At 36.7% G+C, this 24,638-nt stretch overlaps 1 protein-coding gene and 1 long non-coding RNA gene across 2 annotated transcripts in view; one reads left to right on the top strand and one right to left on the bottom strand.

Annotated features, from left to right (window-relative positions):
* Positions 1–5,910, bottom strand: part of LOC128662657 (uncharacterized) — a 28,332-nt gene extending 22,422 nt beyond the window's left edge. Inside the window, exon 1 of the long non-coding RNA XR_008402802.1 lies at positions 5,881–5,910. This is a non-coding gene — a long non-coding RNA (uncharacterized LOC128662657). The remainder of the gene's footprint in view (positions 1–5,880) is intronic.
* The window catches only part of MAGI2 (membrane associated guanylate kinase, WW and PDZ domain containing 2), a 986,849-nt gene that overhangs the window by 785,487 nt on the left and 176,724 nt on the right, over positions 1–24,638 (top strand). The window contains exons 16-18 of the mRNA XM_053716523.1: positions 7,575–7,731; positions 8,007–8,247; positions 23,666–23,809. Of these exons, the coding sequence (XP_053572498.1) occupies positions 7,575–7,731; positions 8,007–8,247; positions 23,666–23,809 (542 nt within the window). The remainder of the gene's footprint in view (positions 1–7,574; positions 7,732–8,006; positions 8,248–23,665; positions 23,810–24,638) is intronic.

The following is a 24,638-nucleotide window of genomic DNA, read 5'->3' on the forward strand; positions in this document are numbered from 1 at the left end:
TTTGCTGCAAAATCATGAGTGGGGAACTGTTTTGTTTCTGTGACTATTACAACTGCCACAATAGATGTTGCAATAGCCCAAACATTTGTATTACGGTTTTTTGTTCTTTTGTTACATTTTATTTAAACTTTTAGAATTTTACACTTGTTTAACATACTGACCTAAAGCTTCATATCAACATTTTGTAGTTTTGTACTTGTAACCATCTAGGGAATTCTATGTTCTTTACTTTTCTGTGATTGAGAAGTTAAAGAAAATACTGGTATGCTTTTAAACTCTGGGTTCACAAAGGGCATTTCAGATATCTGGCAGTAAAAGATTTAAAGTGATATATGTTGTGTTGTGTATAAACACAGGAAAACAAACAACAGGATGAAATAAAAAAATAATACATATTTTAAATGTTTTTTATGTAATATTAAAATATGCACCCATTTGAGAACTTGAGACATACAAATATTTTGTGAATAAATTCTTATTCCATATAGAAATAATGTATATATTGACCTATAGGGTCAGATTACAAGTGGAGCGGTATTTAACACTAGAAGTAAGCTTTTTGCGTGAGTTGGGTAGTGCTTGTATTATAAGTTGAAAGTAAAAAAGTTAACCCAATGCGCACAAAAAAACAAATTTCAAATATCATGCACATGTTAACATATTCCCCCATAGAAGTCAATGGAGCAAAATAAGTGGGGGAAAAACACCCTACTCGCATGCAAACCCGATCGCATATTGTCAAGTGTCCTAACCCAACATGAAAATATGAATATTTCACATTCCAATGTTCTTCACATAACAGAATGTGTTCTATTTATTCATAAATACATATTTCTACATATATCTGATGGCATTTTGGTACAATATATAGCTATACCTATATAGTTTTTAGTTTTAATGGGAGTAGCGCTAATTTACACATTATTTACTGAAACCACTGTGCTTAGTAGCTATAGAGTAGTGTAGGGAGCCCCCCCCCCCTAATATTTGGTTTAGCTTTTATTATGTTTGTTATTATTGGCACTTATATTTGCTTATTTGTTATTTTCCTATATCTTGGGGGCATTATTAACTTTGATCTACATTATGGTTTATAATTGTACTAATACTGGGTAAATGCATAGCCTTGTTCTAGTTAATTCTATTAACTGAAATATGTTTTAATATAAAAATAAAAAATACAGTGATGTCTTCTGAAAATTGTTATTATTTTAAAAAATAGATAATCCCTTTATTACCTATTCCCCAGTTTTGCATAACCAACACAGTTATATTAAGGGGATAGTAAAGTCCAAATTAAACTTTAATGATTCAGAAGGACATGGAACTTTAAACAACTTTCTAATTTACTTTGATCATCAAATTTGCTTTGTTCTCTTGTTATTCTTAGTTGAAAGATAAACATAGGTAGGCTCATATGCTAATTTCTAAGCCCTTGAAGGCCGCCTCTGCATTTGACAGTTTTTCACCACAAGAGGGCATTAGTTCATGTGTTTCATATAGATAACACTGTGCTCTTGCACGTGAAGTTATTTAAGAGTCAGCACTAATTGCCTGAAATGCAAGTCTGTCAAAAGATCTGAGATAAGGAGGCAGTCATCAGAAGCTTAGATACAAGGTAATTACAGAGGTAACAAGTATATTTCTATAACAGTGTTGGTTATGCAAAACTGGGGAATGGTTAACATAGGGATTATCTATCTTTTTAAAAAATAACATTTTTGGTGTTTACTATCCCTTTAATACATTTTTTTACCTCTGTGATTACCTTGTATCTAAGCCTCTGCAGACTGCCTCTTATCTCAGTGCTTTTGACCGACTTGCATTTAAGCCAATCAGTGCTGATTTATAAATAACTCCACAGGAGTGAGCACAATGTTATCAATATGTCACACGTGAACTAACAATGTCTAACTGTCAAAATGCACTGAGATAAGAGGTGGTCTTCAACGGCTTTAGAAATCAGTTTACGTGCCTACCTAGGTTTAGAATACCAAAAGAACAAAGCAAATTTGATAAAAGTGAATTGCATGCCCTATCTGAATCATGAAAGTTTCATTTTGACTTTACTGTCCCTTTAAGTAATAACTGATTTACTTGACTGTGTAGACTGTTTGTAGAAAAAACTATCCTTTGATTGTTGTTTGCTTTGAAAAAAATGAATATATAATTTTTGGATACTGTTCATAGATACACACATTGTCCTACCCTGTTTGCTTTCTGACATTCTATACTAGAAAGGGACATAAAGCCCAAAATCTTTCTTTTGTGATACAGAGCATACTATTGTCAAATTTACTTTGTTCTTATGGTATTCTTTGTTTAAGAGCATACCTAGGTATGTAGTGTGTGTGGAGCACTACATTGCAGCAAACACTGCTGCCACCTAGTGCCTTGGGAAATGTAAAATTGTTAAAAGTATTCTTGCAAAACTGTTGCCATATGGTGCTCTATACACTTGCATGTGCTTGTTTCTACCTACTTTTTAACAAGATAAAAGAACAATTTGGAGTTTTATGTCCCTTTATTTTGAAATTCTAAATTGTATCAATTGCTGCTTTAGCTATTTTGGGCTTTTTCCACTGTTAGAAGATTTTATGTGAACGTCTTGAAAATATCCTATATTGCAGAGATTAGAAAGGATTGGCAAATTGGATAGCAGAGATGTTCAGAGACCACCCTAGCTTAAAGGGACAAGGAAGTGTAACCTTTTCAATCATACATTAAAGAAAATATTACAATATTTTAAACTTTTAACATAAAAAAGCAACAATCCAAATTAACATAATAAACAATCCAAATAAACAATAAACTGCACAGAAAACATGTTTATTGTTTTCAGCAACCATCTCAGGCTGTGAAGGAACCGTGTAGGGCCATGAAAGCTGTTGTTATTGATAAAAGTTACAAGAAACATTGTTGCACATGCACAGGGCTTCATGGCCTGTACTTACTTGTCTATTGTGCAAAATTAAAGGACCGCTAAACTCAGTAGAATAGCAATAGATGCATAATAAAAAGACAATGCAAAAGCACTTGAGTTTTATATGAATAGTAGATTATTTCTTTCTAGCACATTTTAAGGCTAGTTCTATTTTCCCTCCCACTGCATCATGTGACAGCCATCAGCCAATCACAAAATACATAAACATATATTCTGTGAATCGAGCACATGCTCGGTAGGTGATAGTGCTTCAGAAAGAGTGCATATAAAAAACATTGTGCACATTTAGATAATGGATGTGAAATGGAAAGTTATTTAAAATTGTGTGCTCTATCTGAATAATGAAAGTTTAATTTTGACTTGAGTGCCCCTTTTAAAGCCTAGATTCAGCACCACGGTCAGAGAATCAATGGTCATTGCATCTAGGGGTTATTAAAGAGACTGAGCTACAAATCAAAGCTAAAATGTGGTACTAGTGGGGTAAGCAATTTCTACTCCTTTCCCTGCTTTCCTTTTTAAAAGCCCTCCTATTTGCTTCTTTACTGGGCACAGTTATCTTGTGAGCTGGTGAGATTATTTAAGAACGCTCGTCCGTACTTCTATTTCCCTGGTAGAATTATCTATAGCCCCTTCTTCCTGAAACAGTGTCTTGCTAAGGGGCATATTCGTTTGGGAAGGAAAAGCATACGTAAAAGTGCACAATGAAAAACGTAAATTAAAAATAATACAAAATGACTAATTGAACCATTCACACATAAATATGCAGAAAAAAATGTATTGTTAAGATGAATGAATCTTCATAAAAAGTTGTATTTTATCAAAAACATAAAATTTGTATGTAAATTACACAGGAATAAATTGCAATAAATATGAACAGCGTAAATCCTAATTTAAGTACACTGTGCAAAAAACACAGTAACTTTTACTAATAAGTACAAAATCATTTTTGTTTTATCGTAAAATGGGCAGAACATGGGTGTTCCTTGGGTTTGTATGAAATTGTCTCTCAAATCCCAGCATATTTATTTTTTCTTGCAAACTAAAAGTTGCAGAGGTTGTGACAAAGTACGCAAAATACTTAAAGGGACATAAAACCCCAAATTTTTCTTTCATTATCCAGATAGAGAATAAAATTTTAAACAACATTCCAATTTACCTCTATTATCTAATTTGCTTCTTTCTTTAGATATCCTTTGTTGAAGAAATGCACATGGGTCAGCCAATCACACGAGGCATCTATGTGCAGCCACCAATCAGCAGCTACTGAGCCTATCTAGATATGCTTTTCAGGAAAGAATATCAAGAGAATTAAGCAAATTAGATAATAGAAGTCAATTAGAAAGTTGTTTTAAATTGTATTCTCTATCTGAATCATGAAATAATTTTTTGGGGTTTAATGTCCCTTTAATATCATAGAAAAACACATATATATGAAAATAGAGGCAATTGTAAGATGCTATGCGCAGAAAGCAGCATAAATGTGTTTATTTTTTAATGCAGGATTTAGTTCTTAAAGTGAGGCCCCCCCCTCCCCCCCCCCCCCCCCCCCGCTCACTGCTATCTTCGTCATTCACAGTGAAATGTCCTTTTTCAGCAAGCTGCATTACTTTCTATAGGAAACTTCTCGCCACTCGCAGGGACTGCCCCTTTTTTAAAATAATTCCACCAGGACAGCCCCTGCGAGGGTCGGTGTGAAAAACCACGTCTGATCTGGCGAAGTTTAGATAATCGGTTTATTGTCTTAGGTTGAACAAAGGACTTGTGTTGCAGCATAGTCCCATGGTATAGCAGCGCCCTGTAGCTGATGCCACCCCTACGGCTACTGCTGAAAGGAATAAATAAAGGACATTCTATACTTTTATATCAAATACACTTATCCTTGTAAAGTACTTATTTATGTGTAAAATAAGATTTATTCAGTCATTTTCGTCTGTAGGCAAATTGTGTGAGATTCTTTTTCTTTCCTTGCAAGTATTAAAGACACAAATGCAAATATACTATTTTGTAATGCAACTTTATATTGTGGAAGGATATAATGACTGTTTTCTACCTTCCCAAGGCTTAATTCATTTGTACCACACTATCAAGCACATTTTCTGTGTAGGTTACTTTATTCTTCTAAGTTTCAGATCACAGAGAAAAAATATATAATATATATGACATGCACTTTTAAGTGCTTGATGTAAACATTTAAATTTATGTATTCCCCTAAGTTTAAAGTGGTTGATAAACACATTAGAATTTATTGAACACATTAGAATTTCTTGTGGAGCTTTCATGGATTTTTTAAGTGTATCTATTTCACATATACTCAAGCTTTGAAAGATATGGTATTTTTTATTTATAGCACAGATTACACTAATAACATAAAATTAAAACAATTTGAAATTTGGAGTAATTTGTATGTAGATATTCACATACATTGCTGTCAAAAAGTCAAGTGTGTGTGATTCTTTTCCATTGTACATACTAATAAAAATCTAAATTTTTAAATACAATTTTTTTTGGAAATACAATTTTTTTAGAATCCAAATCTTTCATTACAAATACAATTCTTTTTTGGAATTACTCTTCTATCATTTGTCATTGTCAAAAATAAATTCTAGTTCCTATTTTGCTAAAGGACTTACGTCATAGCATTCGTTTTAGTAGTTTGCCTAGGAATGATCAAAATCAACATTCCTAAGTACATTATTATTATAATACAAAGCAGAATACGCACTTTGGATATATTAAAGAATGTTGTATGGTAAAACATAAAAAAATAATAAAAACCAAATGCTAGCAGTGAGATGTTGCTGCTACCATGAAAACTGTAATTAAAACATCAATATCAATATTTTTCTTTATAGTGTTGTATGATGCAAATGAGAATAATCATTTTTAAGCATGTTAAGCCATGTTGTATGTTACACAATAAATGTTAAAACGTTTACCTGAGATATTGATGTGCTGGGATTGTCAGCCATTTCTCCACATTTAATTGAAAGCAAAAGAGCAGCTAGTTCCCAGGCAAACTACTGAACTCAATGCCATGACATCACAAGTTGTTTAGCAAAGTGGGAACTAGAATTTTTTTACAATGTTTTGACACATGCTAGAAGTGTAATTCCAAAAAAAAAATTTTTAAAAAATTGTACCTCCTAAAGAAAACATTGTATTGTATTTCCAAAAAACATAAACTAAATTGTACTTCCAAAAAAAAAAGAACTGTAATTAAAGATTTGTATTCTAAGGGGAAAAATTTGTATTTTAAAATTTAGGTTTGTATTCGTGTTACAATTTATGTACAATGATAAAGAATCACACACTTTTTGACAGCAATCTCATTCCATAGGTATGTAAAATTGCTTGTATTAAAAGGGCATTAAACTCAGCATTTAATGTATGCATAAAATGTTTAAATAAGGAAAATAAAACAACATTGCTATACACAGGTGGCCCTCGGTTTACAACTGTTCAATTTACACCGTTTCAGAATAGCAACCTTTTTTTTCCAGTCATGTGACTGCTATTGAAAAGCATTGAGAAGCAGTGCATTTATTAAAATAGCCAGTAGGTGGAGCTGTCCACTTGTGTTGCAGCAAAGCCAAGCAAGCTGAAATTAATCAGTTTAACCAGACTTGAGCTATCGAGCAGATTTCAAAGGAACAAGTTCTTCCTGTCTATAAATCAGTCCAGATTGGAATGCATAGAAATAACTGTTTGCAGAAAAATGCAAGTGAAGTCTGTGTTGTGTGATTATTTTATTAGGTTTATAATGCTGTTTAGCAGATGTTTTAGTTCATTTAACTTAGTTTAATTATATATTCTGTATTGTGTGATTATTTTATTAGGTTTATAATGCTGTTTAGCATTTAAAGTCTTCATTTCAAAGCTTTAAAAATAATGTATTAGGTGTTACTTGTGACAATTTTGAGAGGGACCTGGAACCTAACTCCCTCACTTCCCATTGACTTACATTATAAACTGGGTTTCAATTTACAACGGTTTTGATTTACAACCATTCCTTCTGGAACCTAACCCCAGCATAAACTGAGGGCTACCTGTATTTTCATTATTTATCATTCTTTATTTTGCTGTAAAATACCTCTGAAAAGTGTGCTTGTTTCACTTCCCCCATAAGAGGTGTGGGGAAAAGTGCCTGAGACTGCAAAATCCTGCCCAGTGATTGGTTAGATCAGAGCACAAGTTATTTACATCTGTCCCTAACTGGCTAGCTCAAAGAAAACAGAAACTTTGATTCCACAGGACTTTCAAAACTGAACTGCTTTTGATAAGTAAACTCTTCTTAACTGGGCTAACAACATTGTAGTGTTAAATAATAATGAAACATGTATTTTGCAAGGCAGAGCTTCATTACTTATGTGCTATGAATATGATGTCCCTTTAAAGAAAGTTACTAATACTTTTAGTTGATGAAGGTTAGCAATATTGAAGTGACAAGCAGATATCTATTCAAATGAAAATGCTAAAGCATACATTATTGGTTGTTCTATAACACATATTGCCTTTTGATATTACAAAGGTTCTGTAGCTGTGGAACATATCTCAATGTGATTACCATCTCCTGCCCTTTGTTAAATGCCACCATATGACAGGTTTGTTTCTGTAATTTTGTATTGTGCAGAATTAAACAGCCCAGCTTCGGCACCAAGCTCAGAAAAGCAAAGCCCTATGGCACAGCAGCACAGCCCAATGGCACAGCAGAGCCCTGTAGCGCAGAACAGTCCTGTGTCACAGCCGCTGCCACCACAGCCACTACAGCTGCAAGGGCATGAAAGCAGGTACATTCTGTGACATTCTTTGTGCAAATGACCTAATTGTTTGGGAACATTTTCTAAAATATTTTTTGTTTGTTTGTTGCCAAAACAAATTATAAATCCGATTTCAGAGACCCATTTTCGTAATGTAAGTATCAGATGTTTGTCATGGAAAAGTGCTGAAAACTTGTTAATTTACTATTTACAGTAGCACATCCCACAAAATCAAATGAGTTTAATAACCTACAATATAGTGCGACTAATATATTTATCTAATGTCATTTTCATTCTTTATCCAGCTACAGGTCGGAGGTAAAAGCCAGACAGGATGTAAAGCCTGACATCAGGCAACCACCATTTACAGATTATCGTCAGCCATCAACAGACTATAGGCAGCCTCCTGTAGACTATCGACACCCACCTGTAGTGGATTACCAGCAACCTCCTCCTATGGACTACAGGCAACCACCTCTAATAGAATATAGGCAGCATTCCCCGGATACCAGGCAATATCCGCTTCCTGATTATAGACAATTCCAGGTATGCATAAGCTTTTATGGGAAACAAGGATGATTGGAGCACCAATTAATGGTGACTAGTAATATGTTTAATGAACATAAAACGAAGAATAATAAATACAAATAAGACTATATTTATAGCATGCTTAAGAAAACACAGATACTCATCTGATCATCTTGGGAGCAGCAAAGAAAGAGGACAAGGATATGGTTTTGTTTCATTATGCAATGCTCCTGATTATGACTCTCTACCGAGCTCAGTTTTTGCTTTTACTTAGAACAAAGTAATAAAAATTAGGTCCCCTGGACAACATCAAACCTACCAAGTTCTGTTGTGTGGACCTGAGCCCCACTGAGCAAGAAAACATTCATCAGTAATTTGTAACTGAGTTGTACACTTCTCATTAGGTAATTACACATAACAAAATGTGATTAAAATCTAATTTTATTTTGAGGCATTATCATAAGAGTGAGTATTCTGTAATGGGGCTGCTACTGTCAGGACCACCCTTACCAATTGCGGGGCCTTGGGCAAGACACATTTGTGGGGCCCCTCAGCCCAGCGCCTTTATTCCACTCTCCCTGTATGCTGTGCAAATCTATCAGGCCCAGCTCTTTCATTTAGTGTTACCTATATAAATAATAACACTATATATTACCCCTCCTGATACAAAAAAACATAATTTATGTAAGAACTTACCTGATAAATTCATTTCTTTCATATTAGCAAGAGTCCATGAGCTAGTGACGTATGGGATATACATTCCTACCAGGAGGGGCAAAGTTTCCCAAACCTTAAAATGCCTATAAATACACCCCTCACCACACCCACAATTCAGTTTAATGAATAGCCAAGAAGTGGGGTGATAAGAAAAAAGTGCGAAAGCATATAAAATAAGGAATTGGAATAATTGTGCTTTATACAAAAAAATCATAACCACCACAAAAAAAGGGCGGGCCTCATGGACTCTTGCTAATATGAAAGAAATGAATTTATCAGGTAAGTTCTTACATAAATTATGTTTTCTTTCATGTAATTAGCAAGAGTCCATGAGCTAGTGACGTATGGGATAATGACTACCCAAGATGTGGATCTTTCCACACAAGAGTCACTAGAGAGGGAGGGATAAAATAAAGACAGCCAATTCCTGCTGAAAATAATCCACACCCAAAATAAAGTTTAATGAAAAACATAAGCAGAAGATTCAAACTGAAACCACTGCCAGAAGTACTTTTCTACCAAAAACTGCTTCAGAAGAAGAAAACACATCAAAATGGTAGAATTTAGAAAAAGTATGCAAAGAGGACCAAGTTGCTGCTTTGCAAATCTGATCAATCGAAGCTTCATTCCTAAACGCCCAGGAAGTAGAAACTGAACTAGTAGAATGAACTGTAATCCTTAGAGGCGGAGTTTTACCCGACTCGACATAAGCATGATGAAATAAAGATTTCAACCAAGATGCCAAAGAAATGGCAGAAGCTTTCTGGCCTTTTCTAGAACCGGAAAAGATAACAAATAAACTAGAAGTCTTACGGAAAGACTTAGTAGCTTCAACATAATATTTCAAAGCTCTAACAACATCCAAAGAATGCAACGATTTCTCCCTAGAATTCTTAGGATTAGGACATAATGAAGGAACCACAAATTCTCTACTAATGTTGTTGGAATTCACAACTTTAGGTAAAAAATCAAAAGAAGTTCGCAACACCGCCTTATCCTGATAAAAAATCAGAAAAGGAGACTCACAAGAAAGAGCAGATAATTCAGAAACTCTTCTGGCAGAAGAGATTGCCAAAAGGAACAAAACTTTCCAAGAAAGTAATTTAATGTCCAATGAATGCATAGGTTCAAACGGAGGAGCTTGAAGAGCCCCCAGAACCAAATTCAGACTCCAAAGAGGAGAAATTGACTTAATGACAGGTTTTATACGAACCAAAGCTTGTACAAAACAATGAATATCAGGAAGAATAGCAATCTTTCTATGAAAAAGAACAGAAAGAGCAGAGATTTGACCTTTCAAGGAACTTGCGGACAAACCCTTATCTAAACCATCCTGAAGAAACTGAAAAATTCTCGGTATTCTAAAAGAATGCCAAAAAATGATGAGAAAGACACCAAGAAATATAAGTCTTCCAGACTCTATAATATATCTCTCTAGATACAGATTTACGCGCCTGTAACATAGTATTAATCACAGAGTCAGAGAAACCTCTTTGACCAAGAATCAAGCGTTCAATCTCCACACCTTTAAATTTAAGGATTTCAGATCCTGATGGAAAAAAAGGACCTTGCGACAGAAGGTCTGGTCTTAACGGAAGAGTCCACGGTTGGCAAGAGGCCATCCGGACCAGATCCGCATACCAAAACCTGTGAGGCCATGCCGGAGCTACCAGCAGAACAAACGAGCATTCCTTCAGAATCTTGGAGATTACTCTTGGAAGAAAAACTAGAGGCGGAAAGATATAGGCAGGATGATACTTCCAAGGAAGTGAAAATGCATCCACTGCCTCCGCCCGAGGATCCCGGGATCCGGACAGATACCAGGGAAGTTTCTTGTTTAGATCAGAAGCCATCAGATCTATTTCTGGGAGTTCCCACATTTGAACAATCTGAGGAAATACCTCTGGGTGAAGAGACCATTCGCCCAAGTGCAACGTTTGGCGACTGAGATAATCCGCTTTCCAATTGTCCATACCTGGGATATGAACCGCAGAGATTAGACAGGAGCTGGATTCCGCCAAAACCAAAATTTGAGATACTTCTTTCATAGCCAGAGGACTGTGAGTCCCTCCTTGATGATTGATGTATGCCACAGTTGTGACATTGTTTATCTGAAAACAAATGAACAACTCTCTCTTCAGAAGAGGCCAAGACTGAAGAGCTCTGAAAATTGCACGGAGTTCCAAAATATTGATCGGAAATCTCACCTCCTGAGATTCCCAAACCCCTTGTGCCGTCAGATACCCCCACACAGCTCCCCAACCTGTAAGACTTGCATCTGTTGAGATTATAGTCCAGGTCGGAAGAACAAAGAAGCCCCCTGAACTAAACGATGGTGATCTGTCCACCATGTCAGAGAGTGTCGTAAAATCGGTTTAAAGATATCAATTGAGATATCTTTGAGTAATCCCTGCACCATTGGTTCAGCATACAGAGCTGAAGAGGTCGCATGTGAAAACGAGCAAAGGAGATCGCATCTGATGCGGCAGTCCTAAAACCTAACATTTCCATGCATAAGGCTACCAAAGGGAATGATTGTGACTGAAGGTTTTGACAAGCTGATATCAATGTTAAACTTCTCTTCTCTGACAAGGACAGAGTCATAGACACTGAATCTATCTAGAAACCTAAAAAGGTTACCCTTGTCTGAGGAATCAATGAACTGATTGGTAAATTGATCCTCCAACCATGAACTTGAAGAAACAACACAAGTCGATTCGTATGAGATTCTTCGAAAATGAGAAGACTGAGCAAGTACCAAGATATCGTCCAAATAAGGAAATACCAAAACCCTGTTCTCTGATTACAGAAAGAAGGGCACCGAGAACCTTTGAAAAAAATTCTTGGAACTGAGGCTAGGCCAAACGGTAGAGCCACAAAACTGGTAATGCTTGTCTAAAAAGAGAATCTCAGACACTAAAAGTGATCTGAATGAATCGGAATATGCAGATACACATCCTGTAAATCTACTGTAGACATATAATACCCTTGCTAAACAAAAGGCAGGATAGTCCTACAGTAACCATCTTGAATGTTGGTATCCTAACATAACGATTCAATAATGATAGATCCGGAACTGGTCTGAAGGATTTGACCTTCTTTGGTACAATGAAGAGATAAAATAAAACCCCAGCCCCTGTTCCAGAACTGGAACTGGCATACTTACTCCAGCCAACTCTAGATCTGAAACACATTTCAGAAATGCTGAGCCTTTGCTGTGTTAACTGGGACACGGGAAAGAAAAAAATCTCTTAGCAGGAGGCCTTAACTTGAAGCCAATTCTGTACCTTTCTGAAACAATGTTCTGAAACCAGAGATTGAGAACGGAATTGATCCAAATTTCTTTGAAGAAAACGTAATCTGCCCCATACCAGCTGAGCTGGAATAAGGGCCGCACCTTCATAGGTACTTAGGAGCTGGCTATAGGTTTCTATAAGGCTTGGATATATTCCAAACTGGAAATAGTTTCCAAACTGATACCGCTCCTGAGGATGAAGGATCAGTCTTTTGTTCCTTGTTGTGAGGAAAGGAACGAAAATGATTATTTACCCTGGAAAGAAAGGGAAAGCAAAGTTGACTTAGAAGACATATCAGCATTCCAAGTTTAATCCATAAAGCTTTTCTAGCTAAAATAGCTAGAGACATATACCTGACATCAACTCCAATGATATCAAAAGATGGTATCACCAATAAAATTATTAGCATGTTATAGAATAATAATAATGCTATAAAATTATGATCTGTTACTTGTTGCGCTAAAGCTTCTAACCAAAAAGTTGAAGCTGCAGCAACATCCGCTAAAAATATAGCAGGTCTAAGAAGATTACCTGAACATAAGTAAGCTTTTCTTAGAAAGGATTCAATTTTCCTATCTAAAGGATCCTTAAATGAAGTACTATCTGCCGTAGGAATAGTAGTACATTAGCAGGAGTAGAGACAGCCCCATAACCTTAGGGATTTTTGTCCCAAAAAACTCTAATCTGTCAGATGGCACAGGATATAATTGCTTAAACGTCTAGAAGGAGTAAATAAATTACCCAATTATTCCATTCCCTGGAAATTACTTCAGAAATAGCATCAGGGAGATTAAACACTTCTGGAATAACTACAGGAGATTTAAAAACCTTATTTAAACGTTACATTTAGTATCAAGAGGACCAGAATCCTCTATTTCTAATGCAAATAATACTTCTTTAAGTAAAGAACGAATAAATTCCATCTTGAACAAATACAAAGATTTATCAGCATCAACCTCTGAGACAGAAACCTCTGAACCAGAAGAACCATTATCAGTATCAGAATGATGATGTTCATTTAAAAATTCATCTGAAAAAAGAGAAGTTTTAAAAGACTTTTATGTATACTAGAAGGAGAAATAACAGACATAGCCTTCTTAATGGATTTAAAATAATAAAATCTCTTATGTTATCAGGAACACTCTGAAAATTAGAAGTTGACGGAACAGCAACAGGTAATGTAACAGTACTAAAGGAAATTTTATCTGCATTAATAAGTTTGACATGACATGCAATACAAACAACAGCTGGAGAAACAGATACCAAAAGTTTATAGCAGATACACTTAGCTTGGTAGCTCCAGCACTGGGCAGTGATTTTCCTGAAGTATCTTCTGACTCAGTTGCAACGTGGAACATCTTGCAATATGTAAAAGAAAAAAACAACATATAAAGCAAAATTGATCAAATTCCTTAAATGACAGTTTCAGGAATGGGAAAAAAATGCCAATGAACAAGCTTCTAGCAACCAGAAGCAATAAATAATGAGACTTAAATAATGTGGAGACAAAAATGACGCTCATATTTTTTAGCGCCAAAAAAGACGCCCACATTATTTGGCGCCTAAATGCTTTTGGCGCCAAAAATGACGCCACATCCGGAACGTCGACATCTTTGACGCAAAAAAACGTAAAAAAATGACGCAACTTCCGGCGACACGTATGACGCCGGAAACAGAAAAAAAAATTTCGCGCCAAAAAAGTCCGCGCCAAGAATGACGCAATAAAATGAAGCATTTTCTGCCCCCGCGAGCCTAACAGCCCACAGGGAAAAAATCTAATTTTTTAAAGGTAAGAAAAAATGATTGAAACAAATGCATTTATCCCAAATATGAAACTGACTGTCTGAAAAATAAGGAATGTTGAACATTCTGAGTCAAGGCAAATAAATGTTTGAATACATATATTTAGAACTTTATAAACAAAGTGCCCAACCATAGCTTAGAGTGTCACAGAAAATAAGATTTACTTACCCCAGGACACTCATCTACATGTTTGTAGAAAGCCAAACCAGTACTGAAACGAGAATCAGCAGAGGTAATGGTATATATAAGAGTATATCGTCGATCTGAAAAGGGAGGTAAGAGATGAATCTCTACGACCGATAACAGAGAACCTATGAAATAGACCCCGTAGAAGGAGATCACTGCATTCAAATAGGCAATACTCTCCTCACATCCCTCTGACATTCACTGCACGCTGAGAGGAAAACCGGGCTCCAACTTGCTGCGGAGCGCATATCAACGTAGAATCTAGCACAAACTTACTTCACCACCTCCATCGGAGGCAAAGTTTGTAAAACTGAATTGTGGGTGTGGTGAGGGGTGTATTTATAGGCATTTTAAGGTTTGGGAAACTTTGCCCCTCCTGGTAGGAATGTATATCCCATACGTCACTAGCTCATGGACTCTTGCTAATTACATGAAAGAAACACTTCTTCATAAACTAAATACAGGATTTACTGTACATTGCACATTCTCTGGGCAGTGTGGAGCCCTCCAAAAGCACGGGACCTGGGCGGGTAACTAGCACTTCATATTTGGCCGCGCCCCTAAGAGTAAAAAAAAACAGTTTAAGCAAATTATAAAGCCTTCTGCCTTTCAAAACATTAATATTTATGCTTAATAAATGCAGCATGTTTTTTTGTTTGTTTATAAAGTATATTTTTCAGTATACCTATCTTATGAGATGTTTTGATCAAAATGATGTAAAATGTTTTGGAAAGATTTTAATGTTAGACTGGGTCTTATTTTGTTGTGGCATTTTTTTTTTTAAAAGAGAGAATTCAGTGAGTTGACTGGTTTATAAATTATAAAAGTAAAATATGGGTTCAGCTGGAACATAATTTATTTCACTCGGACCATTCAGGAGCCCAATGTTGGACACCTAAAGATAAAAATCCAGTATCTTCCTCTAATAATGCGATATATACAATATGGGAAAGGGTTCTGGTTGAATTTCCTAAAATATGGCATTTCCTAAAATAGCTTTCTCCTTTAATTTATAATAATGATTTCCCCACAGGAACAGACTATATTGGTGGAACATTAAAGGGGAAAATTAGAACTGAAGTTATATTTCAAATTGCCACTCAATCAAAATCTTATTCCCAACAATTAGTAAATTCTGGACTTGCCCTTTACAACAATGGTATCCCTTCTATCAATGCCATTTGTACATAAACAGACATGCAGACAAACCTTATCTCCTCCCATTAACTGCTTCTGAAAAACTATGTACTTCTAAAGGCCAGTTAATGAATAAACCCTCTCCCTGATTTACAACATCTTGCAATAGCCAAACCCTGGGTATGTACCACAATACTTAGAAACTTGGGGAAAGGAATTCAATTTGGACTTTAGACACTAAGGCCTAGATTTGGAGTTCGGCGGTAGCCTTCAAAACCAGCGTTAGAGGCTCCTAACGCTGGTTTTGGCCGCCCGCTGGTATTTGGAGTCAGTGATTAAAGGGTCTAACGCTCACTTTTCAGCCGCGACTTTTCCATACTGCAGATCCCCCTACGCCATTTGCGTAGCCTATCTTTTCAATGGGATTTTTCTAACGCTGGTATTTAGAGTCGTTTCTGAAGTGAGCGTTAGAGCTCTAACGACAAGATTCCAGCCGCCTGAAAATAGCAGGAGTTAAGAGCTTTCTGGCTAACGCCGGTTCATAAAGCTCTTAACTACTGTACCCTAAAGTACACTAACACCCATAAACTACCTATGTACCCCTAAACCGAGGTCCCCCCACACCGCCGCCACTCGATTAAAATTTTTAACCCCTAATCTGCCGACCGCCACCTACGTTATACTTATGTACCCCTAATCTGCTGCCCCTAACACCGCCGACCCCTATATTATATTTATTAACCCCTAACTTGCCCCCCACAACGTCGCCGCCAGCTACTTAAAATAATTAACCCCTAATCTTCCGACCGCAAATCGCCGCCACCTACGTTATCCCTATGTACCCCTAATCTGCTGCCCTAACATCGCCGACCCCTGTATTATATTTATTAACCCCTAACCTGCCCCCCACAACATCGCCGCCAGCTACTTAAAATAATTAACCCCTAATCTTCCGACCGCAAAGCGCCGCCACCTACGTTATCCCTATGTACCCCTAATCTGCTACCCCTAACACCGCCGACCCCTATATTATATTTATTAACCCCTAATCTGCCCCCCACAACGTCGCCGACACCTGCCTACACTTATTAACTCCTAATCTGCCGAGCGGACCTGAGCGCTACTATAATAAAGTTATTAACCCCTAATCCGCCTCACTAACCCTATCATAAATAGTATTAACCCCTAATCTGCCCTCCCTAACATCGCCGACACCTACCTTCAATTATTAACCCCTAATCTTCCGATCGGAGCTCACCGCTATTCTAATAAATGGATTAACCCCTAAAGCTAAGTCTAACCCTAACACTAACACCCCCCTAAGTTAAATATAATTTTTATATAACGAAATAAATTAACTCTTATTAAATAAATGATTCCTATTTAAAGCTAAATACTTACCTGTAAAATAAATCCTAATATAGCTACAATATAAATTATAATTATATTATAGCTATTTTAGGATTAATATTTATTTTACAGGCAACTTTGTAATTATTTTAACCAGGTACAATAGCTATTAAATAGTTAAGAACTATTTAATAGTTACCTAGTTAAAATAATAACAAATTTACCTGTAAAATAAATCCTAACCTAAGATATAATTAAACCTAACACTACCCTATCAATAAAATAATTAAATAAACTACCTACAATTACCTACAATTAACCTAACACTACACTATCAATAAATTAATTAAACACAATTCCTACAAATAAATACAATTAAATAAACTAGCTAAAGTACAAAAAATAAAAAAGAACTAAGTTACAGAAAATAAAAAAATATTTACAAACATAAGAAAAATATTACAACAATTTTAAACTAATTACACCTACTCTAAGCCCCCTAATAAAATAACAAAGCCCCCCAAAATAAAAAATTCCCTACCCTATTCTAAATTAAAAAAGTTACAAGCTCTTTTACCTTACCAGCCCTGAACAGGGCCCTTTGCGGGGCATGCCCCAAGAAGTTCAGCTCTTTTGCCTGTAAAAAAAAACATACAATACCCCCCCAACATTACAACCCACCACCCACATACCCCTAATCTAACCCAAACCCCCCTTAAATAAACCTAACACTAATCCCCTGAAGATCTTCCTACCTTGTCTTCACCATCCAGGTATCACCGATCCGTCCTGGCTCCAAGATCTTCATCCAACCCAAGCGGGGGTTGGCGATCCATAATCCGGTGCTGAAGAGGTCCAGAAGAGGCTCCAAAGTCTTCCTCCTATCCGGCAAGAAGAGGACATCCGGACCGGCAAACATCTTCTCCAAGCGGCATCTTCGATCTTCTTCCATCCGGAGCGAAGCGGCAGGATCCTGAAGACCTCCAGCGCGGAACATCCATCCGGACCGACGACTGAACGACGAATGACTGTTCCTTTAAGGGACGTCATCCAAGATGGCGTCCCTCGAATTCCGATTGGCTGATAGGATTCTATCAGCCAATCGGAATTAAGGTAGGAATTTTCTGATTGGCTGATGGAATCAGCCAATCAGAATCTAGTTCAATCCGATTGGCCGATCCAATCAGCCAATCAGATTGAGCTCACATTCTATTGGCTGATCGGAACAGCCAATAGAATGCGAGCTCAATCTGATTGGCTGATTGGATCAGCCAATCGGATTGAACTTGATTCTGATTGGCTGATTCCATCAGCCAATCAGAAAATTCCTACCTTAATTCCGATTGGCTGATAGAATCCTATCAGCCAATCGGAATTCGAGGGACGCCATCTTGGATGACGTCCCTTAAAGGAACAGTCATTCGTCGTTCAGTCGTCGGTCCGGATGGATGTTCCGCGCTGGAGGTCTTCAGGATCCTGCCGCTTCGCTCCGGATGGAAGAAGATCGAAGATGCCGCTTGGAGAAGATGTTTGCCGGTCCGGATGTCCTCTTCTTGCCGGATAGGAGGAAGACTTTGGAGCCTCTTCTGGACCTCTTCAGCACCGGATTATGGATCGCCAACCCCCGCTTGGGTTGGATGAAGATCTTGGAGCCAGGACGGATCGGTGATACCTGGATGGTGAAGACAAGGTAGGAAGATCTTCAGGGGATTAGTGTTAGGTTTATTTAAGGGGGGTTTGGGTTAGATTAGGGGTATGTGGGTGGTGGGTTGTAATGTTGGGGGGGGGTATTGTATGTTTTTTTTTACAGGCAAAAGAGCTGAACTTCTTGGGGCATGCCCCGCAAAGGGCCCTGTTCAGGGCTGGTAAGGTAAAAGAGCTTGTAACTTTTTTAATTTAGAATAGGGTAGGGAATTTTTTATTTTGGGGGGCTTTGTTATTTTATTAGGGGGCTTAGAGTAGGTGTAATTAGTTTAAAATTGTTGTAATATTTTTCTTATGTTTGTAAATATTTTTTTATTTTCTGTAACTTAGTTCTTTTTTATTTTTTGTACTTTAGCTAGTTTATTTAATTGTATTTATTTGTAGGAATTGTGTTTAATTAATTTATTGATAGTGTAGTGTTAGGTTAATTGTAGGTAATTGTAGGTAGTTTATTTAATTATTTTATTGATAGGGTAGTGTTAGGTTTAATTATATCTTAGGTTAGGATTTATTTTACAGGTAAATTTGTTATTATTTTAACTAGGTAACTATTAAATAGTTCTTAACTATTTAATAGCTATTGTACCTGGTTAAAATAATTACAAAGTTGCCTGTAAAATAAATATTAATCCTAAAATAGCTATAATATAATTATAATTTATATTGTAGCTATATTAGGATTTATTTTACAGGTAAGTATTTAGCTTTAAATAGGAATCATTTATTTAATAAGAGTTAATTTATTTCGTTATATAAAAATTATATTTAACTTAGGGGGGTGTTAGTGTTAGGGTTAGACTTAGCTTTAGGGGTTAATCCATTTATTAGAATAGCGGTGAGCTCCGATCGGAAGATTAGGGGTTAATAATTGAAGGTAGGTGTCGGCGATGTTAGGGAGGGCAGATTAGGGGTTAATACTATTTATGATAGGGTTAGTGAGGCGGATTAGGGGTTAATAACTTTATTATAGTAGCGCTCAGGTCCGCTCGGCAGATTAGGAGTTAATAAGTGTAGGCAGGTGTCGGCGATGTTGTGGGGGGCAGATTAGGGGTTAATAAATATAATATAGGGGTCGGCGGTGTTAGGGGTAGCAGATTAGGGGTACATAGGGATAACGTAGGTGGCGGCGCTTTGCGGTCGGAAGATTAGGGGTTAATTATTTTAAGTAGCTGGCGGCGATGTTGTGGGGGGCAGGTTAGGGGTTAATAAATATAGGGGTCGGCGATGTTAGGGCAGATTAGGGGTACATAGGGATAACATAGGTTGCGGCGGTTTACGGAGCGGCAGATTAGGGGTTTAAAAAAATATGCAGGGGTCAGCGATAGCGGGGGCGGCAGATTAGGGGTTAATAAGTGTAAGGTTAGGGGTGTTTAGACTCGGGGTACATGTTAGGGTGTTAGGTGCAGACGTAGGAAGTGTTTCCCCATAGGAAACAATGGGGCTGCGTTAGGAGCTGAACGCTGCTTTTTTGCAGGTGTTAGGTTTTTTTTCAGCTCAAACTACCCCATTGTTTCCTATGGGGGAATCGTGCACGAGCACGTTTTTGAGGCCGGCCGCGTCCGTAAGCAACTCTGGTATCGAGAGTTGCATTTGCGGTAAAAATGCTCTACGCTCCTTTTTTGGAACCTAACGCAGCATTTGATTAAACTCTCGATACCAGAGTTAAATTTATGGTGCGGCCAGAAAAAAGCCAGCGGAGCGTTAACAGCCCTTTTACCGCCGAACTCCAAATCTAGGCCTAAGATTCTTTAATAATCTTATGCAATATGATGCATTTCTCAGTCTTGTAAATTTCTAGAGATGAACCATAAAATACTGCATCATTGGTTTTGAACCCTAAGTCACCGCAGGAAAATGTACCCCTTGCATAGAGTGATTTTCTGGCGGTGTGGGTCTGATTTGGGGAATATGGAACATATATGGTGGAGTTGTCAGAAATTAATAATTTTTTGAAGCGTCAATAATTTTCAACAAACATATACCAGTTCGACCATCTATATGGTTGTTTAATAAACATCCTTCCTCACTTTACCCTCCCCAGAGAAAACTCTTTAATATACTTTGTAATGCTGCAAAATATGTATTAGGGCTACCAAAATGGTACATGGTCTAAAAAATAAAACTTACCAGGATAGGCTCAATGACCTAAATATGTATAGCTTAGAGGAGAGAAGGGAAAGAGGTGATATGATAGCAACTTTCAAGTACATTAAAGGGTTTAGTAAAACTGAGGCTGTGGGTATTTTACATAAAATGGAAAATTCAAGAACAAGGGGTCATGAGCTCAAGCTAAAGGGTAGTAGATTCAGGAGTAATTTGAGGAAGCACTTCTTTACAGAAAGAGTGATTGATTTATGGAATAAACTTCCTCAAGAGGTAGTAGCAACAAACACTGTGGGGGACTTTAAAAATGCATGGGACAAGCATAGGGCTATCCTACGAACTAGATAAGTTTATACTGTTAGGTAAGGTGGGGCAGACTTGCTGGGCCTATGGCTCTTATCTGCCGTCAATATCTATGTTTCTATGTTTCTATGTTTCTATGTTTCTATTAGTTGTGAGATGGAAATCTACTGTTGCTATTTGGATAGATACCTGTGTTGACATATTGAGATTAGAAGAATATCATTACATTGAGAACAGGTGTAACTAAGTAGCATTATGTTCATAGGGGACTTTTATATTAATTCTAAAATTTCAATTCTATATTAGTTCATGTGAAAGACATCAGTGAATCACAGACTAGTATACGTATACCCTGTGAGCTTGTGCACATGCTCAGTAGCATCTTGTTCCCCAGAAAGTGTGAATATAAAAAGACTGTGCAAAAGTGTCTTAAAACTGGTGCTCTGCCTGAATCCCTTTACATTTTTTGTTTAGGAAACCTTTGGAGTATTATATCACTGCATTTTTTCCTTTTTCTTTGTTTGACTTATAGATTTAGATATAACTACCAATCAGCCAGATTACGAGTTTTGCGTTATGGCTGGCTCGCTAATAACTTGTACGTTATTTTCACCGTTCACCTTTCATAGCGCTGCTATTACAGGTTTGCAAAAACCCGGCTTGTGCGGGCGATATGGTTACGTTGAGCTCCATACCTCACCCAAATACAAGCAGTGTTTTGACGTGCTTGTGCACAATTTCCCCATAGACATTAATGGGGAGAGCCAGCTAAAAAAAAGCCTAACAACTGCAATCGCGGAGCATAAAGCTCCGTAACGCAGCCCCATTGATGTCTATAGGGAAAAAAAAAATGTTTAAACCTAACATAAACCCTGAGTCTAAACACCCCTAATCTGCTGCCCCTGACATCGCCGACACCTACATTACAGTTATTAACCCCTAATCTGCCGCCCCCGACATCGCCGCCACCTACCTACACTTATTAACCCCTAATCTGCCGCCCCCAATGTAGCCGCCACCTACCTACACTTATTAACCCCTAATCTGCCCCCCCCCATGTCGCTGCTGCCACTATACTAAAGTTATTAACCCCTAAACCTCTGGCCTCCCACATCATTAACACTAAATAAATATATTAACCCCTAACGTAACCCTAACACCCCCTAACTTTAACATAATTAAAATAATTCTAAATAAAACTTACTATTAATAACTAAATAATTCCTATTTAAAAATAAATACTTACTTACCTGTAAAATAAACCCTAAGCTAGCTACAATATAACTAATAGTTACATTGTAGTTAGCTTAGGTGTTATTTTTATTTCACAGGTAAGTTTGTATTTATTTTAACTAGGTAGACTAGTTAGTAAATAGTTATTAACTATTTACTAACTACCTAGTTAAAATAAATACAAATTTACCTGTAAAATAAAACCTAACCTGAGTTACACTAACACCTAACATTACAATAAAATTAAATAAATAAAATTAACAAAATACAATTATCTAAATTACAAAAAAAAATAAACACTAAATACACAAAATAAAAAAATTATCAAATTTATCAAAAATAAAAACGAATTACTCCTAATCTAATAGCCCTATCAAAATAAAAAAATGCTAGCCTACTCTAAACTGCCAATGGCCCTTAAAAGGGCCTTTTGCGGGGCATTGCCCCAATGCAATCGGCTCTTTTACCTGTAAAAAAAATACAAACACCCCTCAACAGTAAAACCCACCACCCACACAACCAAACCCCCCAAATAAAACCCTATCTAAATAAACCTAAGCTCCCCATTGCCCCGAAAAGGGCATTTGGATGGGCATTACCCTTAAAAGGGCATTTAGCTCTTTTACATTGCCCAAACCCCTAAGCTAAAAATAAAACCCACCCAATAAACCCTTAAAAAAACTAACACTAACCCCACGACGATCCACTTTCAGTTTTTGAAGTCCAGACATCCATCCTCATCAAAGCTGGCAGAAGTCCTCATCAAAGCTGGCAGAAGTCTTCATCCAAGCGGGCAGAAGTCCTCCTCGAAGCCGGCAGAAGTCTTCATCCCGAACGGCATCTTCTATCTTCATCATGGACCGGGTCCATCTTCAAGATATTTGGCGCGGAGCATCCTCTTCTTACGATGATTGCTGAAGAATGAAGTTTCCCTTTAAATGACATTATCCAAGATGGCATCCCTTACATTCCGATTGGCTGATAGAATTCTATCCGCCAATAGGAATTAAGGGGGGGGGAATCCTATTGGCTGTTGCAATCAGCCAATAGGATTGAGCTTTCATCCTATTAGCTGATCCAATCAGCCAATAAGATTGAGCTCGCATTCTATTGGCTGATTGGAATAGCCAATAGAATGCAAGCTCAATCAAGAAGAATTGGTGGCTTTATGTTATCAGCTCCCCCATGTGCATTGCTGTTTCTTCAGCATAGGATACCAATAAAATGAATAAAAAAATGAAGCAAATTAGTTAATAGAAGTAAATTAGAAAGTTGTTTAAAATTGTATTCTTTAGCTGAATCATGAAAGAAAAAAAAAATGTGGGTTTCATGTCCCTTTAAATTAAATAAAAATAATCTGCCGTATATTTTAGTTAAAACTTACTGCAATCAATATCACAAATTAGCATCCTAATTTACTAAATTTAATGTTAATTTAAGAGTTAAAAAAAAAAAACATTTACTTTTATTGTATTTGGTAGATTCTGGTATTTGTTATATTATTCAAATGTTTTGTCTTCCAAATATATTTGCTGTTTTGTGACATTTTGTTCTTTATACATAAAACTGTTTTTGAAAAACAAACATGTTTTGGTGCATTGCAGGATTTTGATTATTTCACTGTTGAGATGGAGAAAGGTGTTAAGGGATTTGGATTTAGCATACGTGGAGGAAGAGAATACAAGATGGATTTGTACGTGTTAAGGCTGGCAGAAGATGGCCCTGCAATAAGAAATGGACGTATGAGGGTGAGTCGTGTTTGCAAAGTTTATACAAAAAAAAGCCATTTGCACTATCTACTAATCATAAAACTGCAGCTTTGCCTTTGTTGGGTTGAGATGCATAGCCATAGCCAGTTAACCCATTAAGCAAACAGCACGTACTTGTCGTCAGTTTCACAAAGCTCACCAGCCTCTCGATGTTCACTAGTTCCTGTGTTTGGTGCAGTAAATCAACTGCATAGAATAACCAACATATCATGGACAGAAAGGAAAATGTTAGATTTAATATCCCTTTAATATTAAATAAATATACAATTAGAAGTCTTAATATTATATATCAGTAGAAAGATATTTAGCTTATTTTCAAGATGATGATGATGATGATGAAGGAGATGGTAAGGAATATGAGGAGGAATAATAATAATATAAATATCACCTACAGGTGTGTAATACCAATATAATGTATTTGTTATGGTATATTATGGGTCTCTTTTGTAAACAACAAGAACATTGGGAGTTAGAAATATTTCTTATTGAATATTCCATACAAACAGTTTTCTGATGCCTTTGCTGGATATATACTACTGCTTCAGTCTGTGTCAATTAACTAGATTTACATACACTTGTCAGGTTGCTGAAGGGCAAGACCATAGTTAAAATTCATTGATTATTGATCTCCCTCTATTTTCCAGTGATTCATTAGTGGGCCTTTCCACCACAATCAGTTGCATGAGTTGTGCAATACATGATATATAAACAATCATAAAGCGATGGGGGGAAAGAAGCAAAACACTTCAGAAACATGCTTGTAAAATGGTTTTTGTTAATGTTTGTTATTGTAAAATATTAGTACGTC

This window comes from Bombina bombina, chromosome 6 (assembly GCF_027579735.1).
Source record: "Bombina bombina isolate aBomBom1 chromosome 6, aBomBom1.pri, whole genome shotgun sequence".
NCBI classification, from domain to species: domain Eukaryota; kingdom Metazoa; phylum Chordata; class Amphibia; order Anura; family Bombinatoridae; genus Bombina; species Bombina bombina.